This window comes from Rhinatrema bivittatum, chromosome 7 (genome assembly GCF_901001135.1).
Source record: "Rhinatrema bivittatum chromosome 7, aRhiBiv1.1, whole genome shotgun sequence".
Classification (NCBI taxonomy): domain Eukaryota; kingdom Metazoa; phylum Chordata; class Amphibia; order Gymnophiona; family Rhinatrematidae; genus Rhinatrema; species Rhinatrema bivittatum.
In genome coordinates this window covers 197,319,484-197,338,074 of record NC_042621.1, presented here as the reverse complement: position 1 = coordinate 197,338,074, position 18,591 = coordinate 197,319,484, and the positions used below count along the sequence as shown (strand labels likewise).

At 39.9% G+C, this 18,591-nt stretch overlaps 1 protein-coding gene across 2 annotated transcripts in view; it reads left to right on the top strand.

The window, feature by feature from the left end:
- NRBF2 (nuclear receptor binding factor 2) overlaps positions 1-16,789 on the top strand; it is a 28,463-nt gene extending 11,674 nt beyond the window's left edge. For both annotated transcript variants that reach the window (XM_029609734.1, XM_029609735.1), the window contains 2 exons: positions 14,916-14,956; positions 15,210-16,789. In XM_029609734.1, coding sequence (XP_029465594.1) covers positions 14,916-14,956; positions 15,210-15,947 — 779 coding nt within the window. In that variant the 3' untranslated portion in view covers positions 15,948-16,789. The remainder of the gene's footprint in view (positions 1-14,915; positions 14,957-15,209) is intronic.
- The last annotated feature ends 1,802 nt before the right edge of the window (positions 16,790-18,591 follow it).

Below are 18,591 nucleotides of genomic sequence, written 5' to 3'. Positions count from 1 at the left end.
CGGTCCCGAGTCCCCCGGCACTGCAGCCTGTGCCGGGGGATGCCGAGGCGGCGCTCGCAAGTTACGCCTGCACAACAAATGTGGGAGGGGGCATTTAGGTAGGGCTGGAGGGTGGGTTAGATAGGGGAAAGTAGGGGACGCGGAAGAAAAGTTCCCTCTGAGGCCGCTCCGATTTTGGAACAGCCTTGGAGGGAACAGAGGCAGGCTGTTTGGCGCGCGCAGGCTGCCGATTTTTGCGCAGCCTTGTGGGCGCTGACCCCAGATTTTATAAGATACGCACGGCTACACGCGTATCTTATAAAATCCAGCGTACTTTTGTTTGCGCCGGTTGCGCGAACAAAAGTACGCACGCGCGTACGTTTTTAAGATCTACCTCTTTGGATTTTTTTTTTTTTTATTTTGTTTAGTATTTATTGTTGTAAATTTACTCTGTTTTACCTTGTTTATTAGGAGTAATAAGTTAAATAAAACGAAATGAAATTATGCCAGTACATTGCCATTTATTGCTGAGATAATATTCAGTGTGTCCCTTTTGTCCATCTCCTCCCAGTCCAAATACAAAATATTTGTTTAAGATATTTGCTTCCTGGAGGGTCCTTGAAGGACTGCAGATGTGAGGCGTGAGAGTTCCTAGGCCCCTCTGTCCATAATCCTTTGACATCTGCCTTATTACTGCCTATTCTTTTCTGAAACCATGTCAAAAGACATGCCCATGAACGCCCTGCTTGCCGTCTCATCTGAGCAGTCTGGTAAGCCCAAAATACCGGAAGAAAAACAACCCAGTGATAAGATGGACTCCATGGAGGAACAGGCATATGACAAGGCATGGCCTGTCCCTCAACACTACTCAATACCATGAAAACCATTCAGAAAATGTTTGACTTTTTTTTTTTTTTTTTGAGAAACTTGCCTCAAATATTAATAGCAACTTGGCTGCTGTTGCAAATGTTGCAGTGTTGGCCTTGGCATAGGAAATCTCTCAGTTTGAAGCCACAGAAGTCCGGATGGAGGAAATGGAGGATTTGCTGACAGGAGCTCATAGAGAAGTGTACTCACTGTAGAAGAGATTAACAGTGATGGGAGAAAATATTGATGAGATGGGAAACTTAGAGCACAGGAAAAATGTACGGCTGGACGGATTCCTGGAAGGGGAGAAAGGAACAGACCTAACAACTTTCTTTGCACGCTGGATACCAAAGGCCCTAGGTTTGTGATTGAAAGGTGGATGTAAAAAAAAAAAAATTGGAAGAGCATAACTCACTAATTCGTGCCCCCCCCCCCCCCCCCTCGGAGGGAAGAGGAAGATTTTTCTGGTGCTCTGCAAAAAAGGAGAGTGGATTTGATTTGATATTTGTATCAAGAATGTCGGTATATAAAAAAAAATTCTAAATAAATTTGCTATGGTGAAGAAAACCCTTCAACAAAGAGGCCTGTCATATTATTGTTGTATCCCGCTCCCCTCAAATGCAACGTGAGACACTAGAGGAGGTGCAGCGATTTTTAGATGAACCCCGAAAAGCGCACACTGCTAAAAAGAAGGTGGTGGCAGATCAGCCAGAGGACAACTGACCCTTTATTTTTATTTTCTCCATTGGGTCTCTTGTTCTGTTTTGTTTTGTTTTGTTTTTTTCTGACTGGGAGTTCTGAGGAGCTCCAGAATGGCAGTGAAATGAGATGGCTGTACTTGCATGGACCCTATGCAGTTATTCTTTAAGTTCTAGTATCTTATTTTTGGCTTTTAGTCATTTTTCGAGATCATACCTTAATGATACCTTAAAGATATTTGAGATCATACCTTAATGATAATAATATCTTAGCTCCCTCTCAATTCGGCTTCCGCAAGGCACACAACACCGAAGCTCTTTTAATCTAGTTAACAGACACAATGCTTTTGAATCTTGAAAAAAAAACAATCCGGTCTACTCATTCTCCTCGATTTATCAGCCGTCTTTGACACTGTGAACCATTCAATACTCTTGGATCGGCTATCGGACATCGGCATCAAAGGCACAGCTCTTAACTGGTTTAAGTCTTTTCTACAAAATAGATTCTACAAGGTCAGAATCAACAATAATGAATCACACCCAGTCTGCTCCTCTCAGGGAGTACCTCAAGGCTCCTCATTATCTCCTACCCTCTTCAATATTTATCTCCTATCACTCTGCCAGCTCCTCTCCAAACTAAAGTTATCTCACTACATATACGCAGACGATGTGCAAATATTCATCCCGGTTACAGAATCTGTACAAAAAACTTTAGAATTCTGGAACAACTGCCTTCTAGCCATCAACAACCTCCTCTCGAGCCTTAACTTAGTTCTTAACTCCAATAAAACCGAAATTCTCTTCATTTCACAAGAATGCAACCAGGCAATGCCAAACACGTTCCCCACCAGCCAAACACCCTTTTCTCCTCAAGTCAGAAACCTTGGCGTCATCATGGACAATGAACTAAACTTAAAAAGATTTATCAACAACACCAACAAGGATGGCTTCTTTAAATTACAAGTTCTAAAACGGCTGAGACCTCTCCTCCACTTCAAAGACTACCGTTCAGTTCTACAAGCAATCATTTTCTCAAAAATTGACTATTGCAATTCTCTCCTACTCGGCCTTCCAACCAACACCATTAAACCCCCTTACAAATGCTTCAAAACGCCTCAGCTAGGATCCTGACCAAGACCAACAAAAGAGACCATATCATCCCAATCTTGAGGAACCTACATTGGCTCCCAATTAAGTTTAGAATCAAGTACAAAGTACTAACAATCTTACACACAGCCATTCACAAGCTCATTCCACTGGATCTCAACATTCCTTTTCAACCACATATTCCCTCCAGACCAGTGAGAGCAGCATACAGAGACACTCTCCTCGCCCCACCCATCAAAACCTCCTTAGGAAAACGAGCTCTGTCTTCAGCAGGCCCCACACAATGGAACTCTTTACCACCTGAACTCCGGAAGGAACAATGCCCAAATACCTTTAAAAACAGACTCAAAACTTGGCTGTTTGAACAAGCTTTTCATACCACTTAATAGGCTATCTTTCTGACTAGCATTTCATCTCTGTAGTTGATCATTATACTGATGTTCATCGCTCATGACCCCAAGTTTATCCAATATGCTCTTAGACCATGAGCCAGGATTATTCTTGGCATCATGTAAATAATCGTTTTATTCTACTTTTTTTCAGCTATTCTTATCCCCTGTTCCGTTGATCCATGTTATATCCCTTGTTTAATATATTCACATTCTTACATGCTTGTTACTGTTATAATGTAAACCGAAGTGATATGTAATTTTGCTACATGAACTCCGGTATATAAAAATGTTAAATAAATAAATCATTGAGAGGGGTGCTGGACTCGTGAGGGAGGAAGGAAGGACTGGGAGAGCTGTGGGTGTATGTGTAAGTTTTTTCTTTGCTGGGAGTTAATTCACCAAGGTAGCGTAACTTACTTTTTTACTTCACCTTGCCATTTGCTATGCTTCTCTGCATGCATGTGGAGCTGTCGTGTATCCCGGATGTTCCTTGCCGTGTGGTGATGTCTTTCAGATGGCAACATGCAATATCACGGTGGTTACTGTGTGGAATGAGTTTTACCGGTCCTCCGATGTCCGCAGTGGTACACAGATAATTCACCGATTGCTTTTTTTTGTGCTACTTTTTCTTTTCTGTTGGGAACTCTTTAGAGCACTGATTCATTTGCCTCAGGGTACTATTATGTTGCTATAACTGGTAAACTAACTGATATCCCTGCATATGTACATTTTCATGCACTTAGAGTGGAGGGGTGGGAGAGAGAATTGAGAGAGATTGGTATGAAACAGCAGAGCTCATGCCCTGAGGGTACTTCTGCCTGGGCAACATGCTACATGTAAATTGATGGGAAGGTATTGTAATGGGTTTCTGTGGAGGTAGGAGGGTTGAGCAGGGGGGTCAATATCCAAAGGATGATTTCTAAGCTTGCTGGCAAGGAAAAAGTGTGGTTAGAGGGTGGTAAAGGTTGGTGAAGTTCATTTGTTTTGAGGTTAAAGTTCAGAAATGGCATACAGTGTTCACATTTATATATGTCTTCGCATTGTATTTATTTTGCTTTGAGCTCTGGATGGATGATCACAGTTTGCTTATATACTTTTTGAGAGTTGGCTAATTTTAAAGAGAATATTATGTCATGGAATGTACACAGAATAGCATCGCCCATTAGGAAAACATGGATATTTTGTTTTTGAAGAAAATTTCTGCCCAGGTGGTGCTGCTTCAGGAGACACAGATCGATTGCACTGAAAGCTCTGCAGAGATTGGGTAGGGCAGATACCTTATGCCTCCAGAAGCGCCAGAGGAGTTTGTATCCTTGCCTCTAAAGATTCGCAAGACTTACAAAGACCCAGAGGGGAGATTTGTTTTACTAGAGGGGGCTTTTGTATCAACAAAAGCTAACTCTAGTATGTAGTACAAGCCTAATAGAAACCAAAATACTTTTTTTTGTACAATGTTTGTTTGAGTTACATGCAAACAGTCAGGAAAGCATAGACAAAATAGCATGACTTATCAAACAGCAAAATAATGAACATAGTTTGTAGACTCAAAATAAGTTTGCCAAATATAAATTTCTGTAGCCTCACTAATGGGCTGATTTTTAAATGGCCGGTGCGTGTAAAAAAAAACGGGGGTTATGCGCACAGGTGGGCCTTGCGCGCGCTGCACGCATTTTAGAAGGGACCCGACCGCTTACGCCCAGAGGTGCCGGGCCAAAGAAAAGGGGTAGGGCGGGGAGGGGTGGGACTGGAGTGTCCGGAACAGCAACCATTTCCTGCTGTACCAGGGAAAGGAGAGAGGGGCGTGCGTGGAAGTTGCTACTGCTCCGTTGGAGCAGTAAGCAACAAAATAAGGCCAAAAAAAGGTAAGGGAAAGGTTTAGGGGGTGGGGAACAGAGGAGAAGGGTAAGGGAGATTAGGGTAGGGGGTAAGGAAGTTCCCTCCCAGTCCGCTCCTTAATTGGAGCAAACTGGGGAAGACCGCGATGCATCGCCGCACGAAAGTTTCAGAAAACTACTCCCTTCTTGCGCACGCAACCTGCCGATTTTATGAAATTGGTTCGTTCATGTGCACACACACATATTAAAATCTACCCTTAAGTCCCCACTCACTTCCAACCATACAGCTTCTTCATGTCATTTAACAGCACAAATTTTAAGTATGCTAATACCTGAAAATTTGTTTCAGACAAGCATATGCCAGTAGTCAACAGTACTGACAAGTCACAGACCACAGAATAAAATATCCTCTGGAAGTAAGCAGCAGACGTGGAGTGAGTAGACTCTATCTCCGGAAAAGCTCCAAGTCTGCCGTTTGCCTCATTAACTCTTTCCAATGACTAAATTCAGGCAGCTCATCTGTATTCCATTTGCTAAGGATTCTTTTTTGCTAGCAATAATGCAATTAACACATATTTGGTACCTCCTCTAGGCAGACACAATGATATATCAAATAGGTGTAAATATATCATTTTCCCCGACCAATCCACAGTGCAACTCAAAACTTTCTCTAAGAAAGCACATACCTAGTTCCAAACAAATTACACTTTACGGCACCCCATGAACATAGAAATATAGAAATTATGGCATAAAAGGACCAAATGATCCACCCAGTCTGCCCAGCAAGCTTATGCCAGTATCTGCTGCACTGTGCAGGTTACCCCCATGCATATCAGTTTACAGTCAGGGCCCTCGGATGAAGTTTGAATCCATATTCCCTTAACCATTACCGTGAAAGCAGAGAGCAATGTTGGAGTTGCATCAAAAGTATCAGGCTTAGTGATTAAGGGTAGTAAGTGCTGCATCAACTAGTTACCCCCATGTTTATTTGTTCCTCAAGTAAAAGTCAGGGCCCTTGAGGAACAAATCCAGTTCCCCTTTTCTCACTGCCGTTGAAGCAGAGAGCAGTGATGGCGTTGCATTAACAGTATCAGGCTTAATTGTTAAGGATAGCAACTGCCACATCAGCAAGTTACCCCCATGCACTCTATTCTTTATTTCCAACCTCTAGCCTTTAGGGATCAACAGTATTTATCCCATGCCCCTTTGAATTCCTTGATGGTTTTCTTCTTCACTACCCCTTAAAGGGCATTCCAAGTATTCACCACCTTCTCTGTGAAAAAATATTTCCTGACATTGGTTCTGAGTCGTCCTCCCTGGTGTTTCATTTAATGACCCCTAGTTCTATTGATTTCTTTCCAACAGAAAAGGTTTAACGATTATGTATCATTAAAACATTTCAGATATCTAACGGTCTGCATCATATCTCCTCCCCTGCACCTCCTTTCTTCCAAGGTGTACATATTCAGATCTCCTCATAAGTCTTCCAATGCTGACCCCTCACCATTTTGGTTGCTCTTCTTTGGTCCACCTCTATCCTGACTTTATCCTTTTTGAGATATGGGCACCAGTATTGAACACAATACTCCAGGTGAGGCCTCACCAAGGACCTGTACAAGGGCATTATCACCTTTTTTTTTTTTTTCTTACTGGTTATTCTTCTCTCTATGCAGCCCAGCATTCTTCTGGCTTTAGCTATTGACTTGTCCCATTGCTTCGCCATCTTCAGATCATCAGACATTATCACACCAAGGTCCCTCTCTTAGTCTGTGCATATTAGTCTTTCACCGCCCATCACATAAAGCTCTTTTGAATTGCTGCACCCTAGATGCAAGACTCTGCACTTCTTGGCATTGAATCCCATCTGCCAAATCTTGACCACTCTTCAAGTTTTCTCTCTACTCCTTCAATCGTCCACTCTGTTGCAGATCTTATTATCACCCACAAATAGACAAACCTTACCTTATATCCCTTCCGCCAGGTCACTCACAAAGATATTGAACAGAATCGGTCCCAAAACCGATCCCTGAGGCACTCTACTTAACAGCATTCATTCTTCAGAGTAGGTTCTATTTACCATTACACGCTGTCTCCTGTCAGTCATACCAGTTTGCAATCCTCGCTACTACCTTGGCACCCACTCCCAAGCTTCTCATTTTGTTCACAAGTCTCCTATGTGGGACTGTATCAAAAGCTTTACTAAAATACCGATAACAGAATCAATCTCAAAAGCGTTCACCCATTGGAACAACTGCCTTCTATCCATCACTAATCTACTCAACAGTTTAAACCTGGTTCTTAATGCCTCCAAGACAGAGCTGCTCCACATATCCTCAAACGAAATCAGTATCTCCCCACCATCTCCACACATCTCTCACATTACTTGCAAGCAGGTTAGAGACCTTGGGGTAATACTAGACAATCGTCTAAACCTTAAGAAAATGGTCAACACAACCTCCAAAGACTGTTTCTTCAGATTACAGATTCTAAAACGACTTAAACCACTCTTATTCTTCCACGACTTCAGGACAATCCTCCAAGCGCTACTGTTCGCCAAAATAGACTACTGCAGTGCCCTTTTCCTAGGCCTTCCCAAATCCACTACCAAACCACTGCAGATGTTACAAAATGCGGCTGCAAGATTGCTGACCAGTACCAGCCGCAGCGAACACATCTCTCCCATCCTCAGGAACCTACACTGGTTACCAGTTAATTTCAGAATTCTATACAAATCAATCACCGTAATTCATAAAACTATCCATCATCATCTTCAACTCGGCCTGGAAATCCCATTCAAACTCCACTCCTCTAACAGACCAACTAGAGATATTCTCAAAGGCACCCTGAAATTTCCCCCTACTAAAGCTTCACGCCTCTCGATGACCAAAGACAGAGCTTTTTCAATAGCTGGCCCATCTATCTGGAATAGCATCCCTTCAAGTCTCAGAGTGGAGCCTTGCCTGTTAACTTTTAGAAAAAGACTTAAAACCTGGCTCTTTCACCAAGCCTTCGCCGACCCACCAGACAATCACTAGTTGTCCTTCACGCTTACCCGTTATGGTGATTATACTCACGAATGGACTCTGACTCTCCCAGGTTAAAGCACCATTAAGCTTTAACCCGTACGCCCTATGGTATCACTTCATATTTATTTCCTGCCTTATCTTCTTTCCAGCTTGTTGCAAGCTTCCAAGTTCTCTTCCCTGTTGATTGTAACTTTGACTCATTCCTACCTACTGTTTATCTTTCGTTTACTTGAATAGTTACCCCAGTTTTATTCTTGTTAATTGTAAACCGATCCGATATGGTTATTTACTATGAAGGTCGGTATATAAAACTGTTAAAATAAAAAAAATAAATAAAATCCAAATAAATCACATTGAGCTCACTTCCCTTATCCAATTCTCTAGTCACCCAATCAAAAAAATCAATCAGATTTGTCTGACAGGACCTTCCCCTGGTGAATCCATGCTGTCTCGTGTCGAGCAACCCACCAGATTGTAGATAGTTCACTATCCTTTCCTTCAGCAGAGTCTCCATTAATTTTCCCACCACCGAGGTGAGGCTAACCGGCCTGTAGTTTCTTTATTTTTTTTAATTTATTTTTTATTGAATTTCCAAACTATTACAATAAGACAATGTTACTACACTTCAAAGGTAAAAAGAAGATATTCTTACATCTATATGTACAAGCATTTAGTAACATAATCAACTAAAGCTTTTGGGGGGGGCAAGAAACATTTGAGCAGGTAATGCTTTACAAAATTTCAAAAAAAAAGTAAACATAGCTACATGCGCCTTTAAACATAATGACCAACTCCTTCCTGAGATCTCTTAGGAATGTGAATCTAAATACTGTCTCAACTGCTCAATATCATTAAATACATATCTGTTATTTTGAAATACGACTATACACCGGCATGGGAATCTCAAGTAGTATTTAGCTCCTCTAGAAATGACTTCATTTTGCATTTGCAGAAAAAGTTTTCTCTTTTCCTGCATAATCTTAGTTATATCCGGAAAAATTCTGATTTGTTTCCCATAGAATTGTATTTGCTGTTTTCGAAAATACACTTGAAGTATTTTATCTCTATCAAAGACTGAGTAGAAGTCACCAAAAGAGTCGCTCTGGTCTCTATATTTGTTTCAAATGACTTTTCAATTATATCAGACAAATTATCGGCCGATTTCTCAACATGATTTTCAACATCTACTTTCGATGGTAAATATAATATCTTTGAAACCTGGGGTATTGCTGTTTCTGAAAAACCCAATATATTCAGGAAATAACTTTTTAATAATTCCTTTGGAGGAACCCATTTTGTTCTCGTAAAGTTGAGGAACCTTAGATTAGGCCTTCTTATCTCCACCCACCATTCTACCAGCCAGGATCGGACAACCTCTATTCCGCAGACCACTCAAGTTAGAGATTTAGGAGTCCTCATTGATAACCATTTAAATCAATCAACAATATTACGAAGGATTGTTTCTTCAAGCTTCAAGTTATGAAAAGACTCAAACCCCTCCTCCATATCCAGGATTTCAGAACTGTCCTTCAGTCAACAATATTCTCCAAAACTGACTACTGTAACACTCTCCTCTTAGGACTCCCGATCTCTACCACTAAACCACTACAGATGCTCCAGAACTCAGCAGCCAGGATATTAACCAACACCAACCGGAGAACTCATATCACTCCTATACTTAGAAACCTACACTGGCTACCTATTAAATACAGAATTTTGCACAAAGCACTCACCATTATCCACAAATCCATCCACAACCAACTACCTCTAGACCTTCAGTTTCCACTCAAACTATACACATCTGCAAGACCCATCAGAACGGCACACAAAGGAACCCTTCATGTCCCCCCAACTAAATCCTCTCATCTAACTTCCACGAAAGAACGGGCATTCTCCACAGCTGGCCCCATCATCTGGAACAACCTGCCGACTGATCTAAGACTGGAACCCTGCCTGATTACCTTCCGAAAAAAACTCAAGACTTGGCTCTTCCTCCAAGCCTTCCCTTAAGTCTAACATTGCAACAGTACTTTCATTTAGCCCAGTAGACTAAATGACCGACCCTGCCACTGTATATTCATACGTTCTTATTCTCCAGTTTTTTCTGTCCTTTATTTCCTGGCTACTCTAGCCCCCAAGTTCATTCTCCCTGTTATTTGTAACTGCGCCTCGGCCTTCCTGTTATATGGTAATGTTCAGTTAATCCCTAAGTTTGATGTAAACCGGCCTGATATGAAGCTTGTCATGAAGTTCAGTATAGAAAAAATGTTAAATAAATAAATAAATAAATCACCAAAGACATAGCAGATAGAATAAAACCCTACCATCATAAAATCAATAAAAAACCCAAAACACCAAAATCGATGGAACAACGATAGCATAAGAGAAGCCAAACGAGATCTCAGGAAAAAAAAGAGAGATTCTGGCACAAGAGCAAAACTGACCTACTACTCAATGCCTTCCGAACCCACCTAGCAAACTATAAAAAAAAACTGATACATAATGCAAAAAAAGACTTCTATTCTAACAAAATAAACAAATACCACCATAACCCAAGAATGCTGTTCAACATCATACAAACACTCACTAAATCTCCAAACGAACTAAAAACACTCTCCAGCACTAACACCAGCAATGACTTTGTGGAATATTTCACCGATAAAATCAAAAATCTCAAACATCTCCTTCACCAACAACACACCCACCCAAACCCCAAAATTGCATTAGAAAACTATATCAACATGGACTAGCTTCGACTCTGCATCCTCTCTGGAAATCCAAAATATGATAAAAAAAAATGAATCCAGCAAACCATCCCATCAACAGTATCCCCATTCAGACAATTAAACTGATTGTTAACTCAATAAACAAAACAATAACAGACATAGTCAACCTTTCCCTCACCAAAGGGAAATATCTAGAATGCTTAAAATCAGCAATCATTAAACCATTAATAAAAAAAGAACAACCTAGATCCGGAGAACATTCAAAACTACCGACCTATATCAAACTTACAGTTCATTGCAAAAATCTTAGAAAAAAATTGTCTAATCACAACTCTCCGATTACCTTGACACAAACAACATTCTTCACCCCTCTCAATTCGGGTTCAGGAAAAACTTAAGCTCGGAATCTCTCCTGCTGTCACTAAGTGACACAGTGCTCAGAGGATTCGAAAAAGGACAAAATTACCTTTTAATCCTCCTGGATCTATCAGCTGCATTCGACACAGTCAACCATTCCATCCTAATCGACAGATTATCTGAAATAGGAATCATGGGTAACACATTAAAATGGTTCTCCTCCTATCTATCACAGAGAAGCTTCAAAGTAATGTACAACAACAACAACCTCTCGAATAAAGTAAACCTCAACACAGGAGTTCCACAAGGATCTGCCCTATCAGCTACACTCTTCAACATATACCTTCTCCCAATCTGTCACACACTAGAACATCTTGGACTGACCCATTTCCTATAATCTGATGATATACAAATACTGGTCCCTATACAGAATACTCTGGAAGATACATATGACAGAACTGCTATCTACCTTTTGGAAATTAAAAAAAAAAAGAAATTAAATGACCTGAAACTAATAATAAACATTGATAAAACTGAATTAATCATCCTAGACAAAAAGAACACCACCCTCATGAAGCCACTCATAACAGATAACCCAAAAACTGTTATCGCACCTGTCACTCATACACAAAATCTAGGATTCACCATTGACAAGGAACTTTCATTCAAAACCCATATAACCAACAAGATTAAAGAAGGATACCACAAATTACTGACACTCAGACGTCTTAAACCATTCCTCACAAGATGATTTCAGAACAGTTCTTCCACTACTCAACTTCTCTTACCTAGACTACTGCAACGCCCTACTCCTTGGATACCTCTCACTACCATACGTCCTCTCCAAATCCTACAGAACACAGCCGCCAGAATTCTAACTGGATCAAAAAAACATGAACACATCACACCAATACTAATCGCATTACACTGGCTCCCAATAAAATACCGAATTGAATACAGAGTACTGACAACCCTGCATAAAATAATCATAGGACAACAAAGCAACTGGCTAAGCAAATACATCATAACACACAATCCAAAACGGAACTTACGATCTAGGAATAAAGGCCTCCTCAAACTCAGGGAAGGGTACTACCCAGAACTAAAAAGCATCATAAGGGAACAGTTCGTCCCCCTCACCTTGCAACAGAGCAAAGATACAGGCAGTTCAAAATGCAGTGACCAGGTTGTAGAGCTCAATGCCATTACCCCAGTCCCCAGCCAGGAATAAGGAAGAGGCACTTACTCTATATTTTTCATAGTGCCAAAAAAGACAGCTCATACTGCCCAGTACTGGACATCAAGAAGGTAAACCAAGTTCTGAGAATCCCACATTTCAGAATGGAATCCTTAGGGACAGTCTAGGCAGCAGTAAGAACGGACGAATTTCTCTCCTCCTTGGACCTGATGGAAGCCTATCTACACATACTATGCAGGAAAGCTTTCAGAGGTTTTTAGGCCTTGCAGTCTTAGGCCATCACTATCAGTTCCACTCATTGCTGTCTGGGTTGGCGTAGCACCACATACCTTCACGAAGATCTTAGCAGTGGTAGCAGCTGCCCTATGCAAGGAGGGAATCTGAGTCCATCCTTACTTGGATGATTGGCTGATAAGAGCAGACATAAGACAGGAAGGGGTCATGGCAACGGAAAGGGTCATACGACAGCTGGAAGCCTTTGGCTGGATAGCAAAATTCAAGAGCCAGCTGTGCCCACCTCAAATGTTGCAGTACCTCGGAGAACTATTCGATACAAGCAGAGGGATGCTGTTCCTGCCAAAAGAAATTCTAGACCAATTTGCAGCAATAGGTGGACAGGCTGATATCCACCAGGAATCCCAAGGCAAGAACTTATCTTCAAGTGCTGGGATCAATGGCTGTTTGCATAACTACTCAACCCCTTCAGACTAGTACCTGGTAGAGCCACCTTTAGCTGCAATAACAGCTATAAGTATGTTGGGTAAATTTCTACCAGCTTTTCACACTGTTTGGTAGTGAGTTTTGCCCATTCTTCCTGGCAGATTTGCTCCAGGTTGATTGGATGATGCTTATGGACTGCAATTTTCAAATAGTGCCACAGATTCTCGATTGGATTGAGATCTGGACTTTGACTTGGCCATTTTAGAACATTCACCTTTTTGTTGTAGACTGAAGCAGGTTATCTTGCAGTATCTCCCAGTGTGTTGCACCATCCATCCATCTTTCAATTTTAACAAGATCTCCTTTCCCAGCTGAGGAAAAATATCCCCACAACTTGATGCTGCCACCCCCATACTTTACTGTTGCAGTTGTGTTTGCTGAGAAATGGGCCACACACACTGTTTTTAATTTTAGCCAAAAAGCTCCATTTTTGTCTCATCTGACTACAAAACCTTATCGAACATTTTAGCTGGGTCACTCTGCTTTCTGGCAAACTCCAGGCATGCTTTGATGTGGCTATTCTTCAATAATGGCTTCTTTCTGGCCACCCTCCCATGCAGGCCAGTTGTATGCAGAGCTCGTGATATAGTTGACTGCTGCACCTCCACTCCATTCTCAGCCACTGAACGCTGTAGCTGCTTCAGAATGTTGGCCTATCTGTGGCTTCTCTCACAAGTCTCCTTGCTCTGATGCTGTGTTTTGAGGGACGGCCTTGTCTAGGCAGTGTCTGGGTGGTATGATGCAGCTTTCATTTCCTCACAGTTAATCCAACAGTGCTCACTGGGATATCGAAGCACTTGGATATTATTTTGTAGCCTTTTCTTATCTTGTGCATGTCTATAACTATCTTTAATTTCCTTAGGATGCTTTTTGGTCTTCATTTTCACAGCTTTCCTTCAGATTCACAGTCATGATACTAGAATAGGGGGTCTTTTATCTAGAAAAACTGACCTTTTTAAATGATTCACAGATAAAGGCCAGTTGTTAGGGCAATATCTTTCATCTGTGTAAATTTGGAGCTTCCACAGCACAGGGGTTGAATACTTAGGTAAGCAGCATTTTCCAGTTTTTTATTTTACAAAAAATGCAGAGAAATAATGAATTGTGACTGAATGTACTTTAAGAGCATACTGTTTTGCAATAAACCTACTGTCTGAAACAATCAGTGTAACATCATTTGTAATCCACATAATTCTGCTAACTTTTTAGGGGGTTGAATACTTTTGCAAGCCACTGTATATTCACCACATAGAACACAAGAAGTGCAGCTTAAAAGTTTGAAATTGAAATTTGTATTTATTCACATTTAATTTCATCTGCTAATTAGATGTCCATTTCTTCAGTCTCACATGGTTCTCCTGTATGTCCTCAGTTCAGTCTCCTCATATTTTAACTACTTTGAATAGCTTTGTCATTTACAGATTTGGTCACCTCATATTTTACTCCATTTTCCAGATCATTAATAAATATGTTAAACAGTGGTCCTAGTATAGATCCCTGGGGCGGGCCATTGTGTATCTCTCTCCATTGGGAAGACTGAACAGTTAGGAAATGTATTTATTACAGTAATCAGGACAGTTCAGGCTTTAAGATTCAAAAGCAACCTTAAAAAAGGTAAAAAGATCTAAATAAAAAATGTTTAGGCAGGACTTGAATAGGGCCAGAGAAGAAGCATGACACACCAACTCGGGGAGCTTGTTCCAGAGTATAACATATATAGTAGCAACACTAATGGTCTGATTTACTAAGGTTTTATCTATGGATACAAAATTGAGCAATTCTAGCACTTTATAACACCACAATAGCAAATTGGATTTAAAACTATTTCGAAAGTAATGAAGTAAAAAATACATTTTTTTGTTTTTACTTTTAATTATGTAACTAGATTTAACAGTCACATTATTACCTGTAGTGTCCTTGTACCTTCTTCTCTTAAAGAATGCACTTTCATAGTGTATTATCCCAAATTTTGTGAATATCATTTAATGTTTGTGCCCTTTTTCAATGCAGCTTATCTTACTGAAGCAATGAAGCTGACACATTCTGAGCAGGTGAGTTTGCCATAAAATTTCAGTTCACATACTATATATACAAAATACCACATGCCGAAGTACATATCACATAGCTTTTATACCTTATTTGGGGGTAAGCTATTCCGTACAAAATATTTTCCTGTCTTTCTGTTAATTTCACCACGCTTCACCAAAGTTTGTTGGAAAGTTGAACTGATTGCATACCTGCTACTTCTCATAGGCTATACTTTCCTTGTGCTATTAACATTTATCTTTCCTTTTCCTCAAATAGGCTCAGTTATCACTGGAATTACAAAGGGATAGCCACATAAAGCAACAATTGCTGATCCAGGAGAGGTGGAAAAGGGCAAAAAGAGAGGAGAGGCTTAGGACTCAGCAGATTACAGTAGCTACAGAAAAAGATATCGCTGCACATCTTCAGACATCTTATAAATTGTCTACAGAAGAAGCTGATGGCCAAAATTTATTGGTCCCTACTGGTTACAAATATAGTTCTAACACAGAAAAGTGTTTGCAAGAAATTCATGGTGCCCTTGACAGGGACCCAGACACATTACTGTATTTGCTTCAGAAAAGGAAGGAGCCATTGGAAACATGCATGGGTAACAAAGCCCCAAAGGATGACAAAACAAAAATAGAGGAACAAGCAACCAAAATTGCTGAACTGAACCGACTTGTAGACTTTCTTCTGGCTGAAAATGAAAGATTAAAAAAAGAGAACAAGCAGCTAAGAGCAGAAAAAGCTAGACTCCAAAATCCTCCCCTGGAAAAAGAGCTGGATATAGACACTGACTTTGTGGAAAAGTCAGAATTGTGGGGTCTGCAGCAGCCTTCAGAAAGTGCTGCAAATTCTGCTTCTACTTGGCAGAGGTTTGAAACAAATGCTGGCACGGACAAGAACATTCCAATACCTAATCTTCCTCCTTTGGACATTTCATTGCCTGATCTTCCTCCACTGGAGCTCCCTGAAGATATTCAGTCTGAACTGAAAGGACTTATGGATAGTTAGACAAGACTAGGGAACAAGCCAGATCCAAATGAAGATATAACCAGGAACAGTGATGGTCCTAGGCCTAAACATCTCACAAGGATAAAAATAGAAGTCAAAATGCATTGCAGAAACTTAAGACATTGTCACTGTGAAATATTACTTACACAATAGCTAATCAATTTGAATAGAGCTAAGAATACCAAAATTGGTGGAAGTGAAGCTCTTGGGACTGTTTCTCATGTTACATACCAAATGGCTGCCTGGATTTACGTTTTTTCAAGCAACTCAATCTTTTCCTACTGTTCAAATTCAGGGTTTAAGTATGAAATATAAATATATATAATATATATATATATTTATATAAATATAATATATATATAATATATATATATAATGCCATAAACGATGATAATGCAGAACCTAACATTTGGTAGCCGGGTGGCCACCATATATCTAGAGATGCTTTCTATCATGCATTCAGATTGTATGCATTTTGTATGCACAATTTGTTAATTCAGGTGTGATAAGGATGCACCGTATGAAATGAATCTGTGCCATACTGCACTCATAACTCACTGTCAACCTCAAACCAATCAGGAAAATGGTGTGAATTTCCATTTCATGAAGAAGGAACCAAATTTAGTTCTGCTATTTCTGAATAATCAGTTTACATAATTAATCAGGGTGCATCATGAGAATTGTTTTAACTATTGTTTGCTGTATAAAAAGTATGTATTTTAAAGAAATACTAAGGAGTCAATACCCTTACTGTTTAAAATGGTGCATGAGTGCAAGTAATGCTTGTTGACAGTATTTGATTGGAAAAAAAAAATCAATAAAATATTTGTGTTCATATCTGTGATGAGCTGAATTTACAAGTTTACGCAAACATAGAAAGCCAAAACTCTAATCAATCTGAGTCATTTTGATGAAGTAGTGCTACAGTAATTCATATCTTGATCACGCATTCCAATGGCTATCTACTGAGAGACCTGCTTTGATGAGAATTATTTGTGCAGTCCCAAAGTGGGGGGAAAATGTCAATGAATAAGGAGGTTTTAGTGTAGAATGGTGATCCAGACTTCCACCTACAAGCAATCCAATAAACTCCCTATAACAGAAAATCCTTGGATTTTGTTGTTTGTCTATTTTAGTAAATATATTTTGATTAATACACAAGTAGAATTTGAACTCTTATCTTTCTCTCTGCATGTACTGAGTGCATACGTGTAGTTGTTTTAATAGGTGCCTTGTGTCCCAGACTACAAACCACTATTGCCCTCTGAACCCCAATATTGCTGCAATATGTTGACAGAAAACAATAGTTTTGTAACTATTGAATGCTGTCATGCTAGCAGGTTTATTCTTTAATTTTGTTCTATTATAATAATAAAACTGTATAAATATTTATTATTTTTTAATAAAATAAAAATGGAAGGTAATAAGATGCTCTTTCTGCCATTCTTTAAAAATAATTTGAAAATGCTCTAACAAGGACTCTTATTTTAGAAGGGAGATATTAGATTAGATAAAAAGTAGAAACATTTTTAACTTGTCTGCTAAGGTTTTTAGAAAATAACTGACTGGTTTTGTCAGATAATTTAACAGCTTGCAGAGAGCAATAACTTCAGCCTTCAGACAGTGACCTTAAATGCTTTATCTTGCACTCATCAGTGATAAGGTTCTTCTGTGGCCTGGCAAATCCATTTAAATTTAGAAAATGTTTTTGTGTAATTCTTTGCAATATTCTTGAATCTTATGGAGAAATGGGGTAATGAATTGTAGCTTAATTGTGATACTGTTACCCTATAGCACTTCCAGTACTTAAGGGCTGCAAACAGGGTCAGGTTTTCAGAATACCTGTAAATGAATGTGCAGTGCACAGATCTGCATACATACTGCCTCCACTATATGCAAGGCTCTCATACATATTCATTAGGGATAACCTGAAATTCTGACCTGTGTATGGCCCTCAAAGATTGGAAGTGAATAACATTGTTCTATGCCAGGGATCCCCAAACTCGATCCTCAATGGTCACCATAAAGTCAGGTTTTCAGGATTTCCACAATGAATATGCATGAGATCTAATTGCATGCACTGCCTCCATTGTATGCAGATAGATCTCTTGCATATTCATGATGAAAATCTGACTAGGTTGCATCCTTCAAGTTTGGGAACCCCTGCCCAGTAGGAAAAATAGACAGTTAATTTTACAATTTTACTGTTGTTGACGGAAAATAGTGGTGGTTAAAGAAGCATTTAGGGTTTACCCAGTTCTGAGTCCCAGAATGCATTAGCTATCTCATTTTCCTATGTACGAGTCTTCTCGCATTCCAAATGTACAAAGTTACTTTGGTGACATTGGGTCTCCCCAGTAGAAAAAAATTGGGGAGACCACATTGTATGTTCATGCTACGAAGTCAGCACAATTAAGACAAAACTCCAAAAATAACTACTGCTGTTTCAGCCCCCACATGGATTGTACTGCAATACCTACTCTCTGAAAAAGTTATTCATTTCATCACCATAGGAATTGAAAGGGAAAATCACCTGCAAACTGAAAATGCTTATAACAGGAATAATATTAGCACTAGTGGATTGGGAAGGGGCCATACATCATTTGCTGTGCTCTTTACAAGTAAAGATGAATGCAAACCTTGG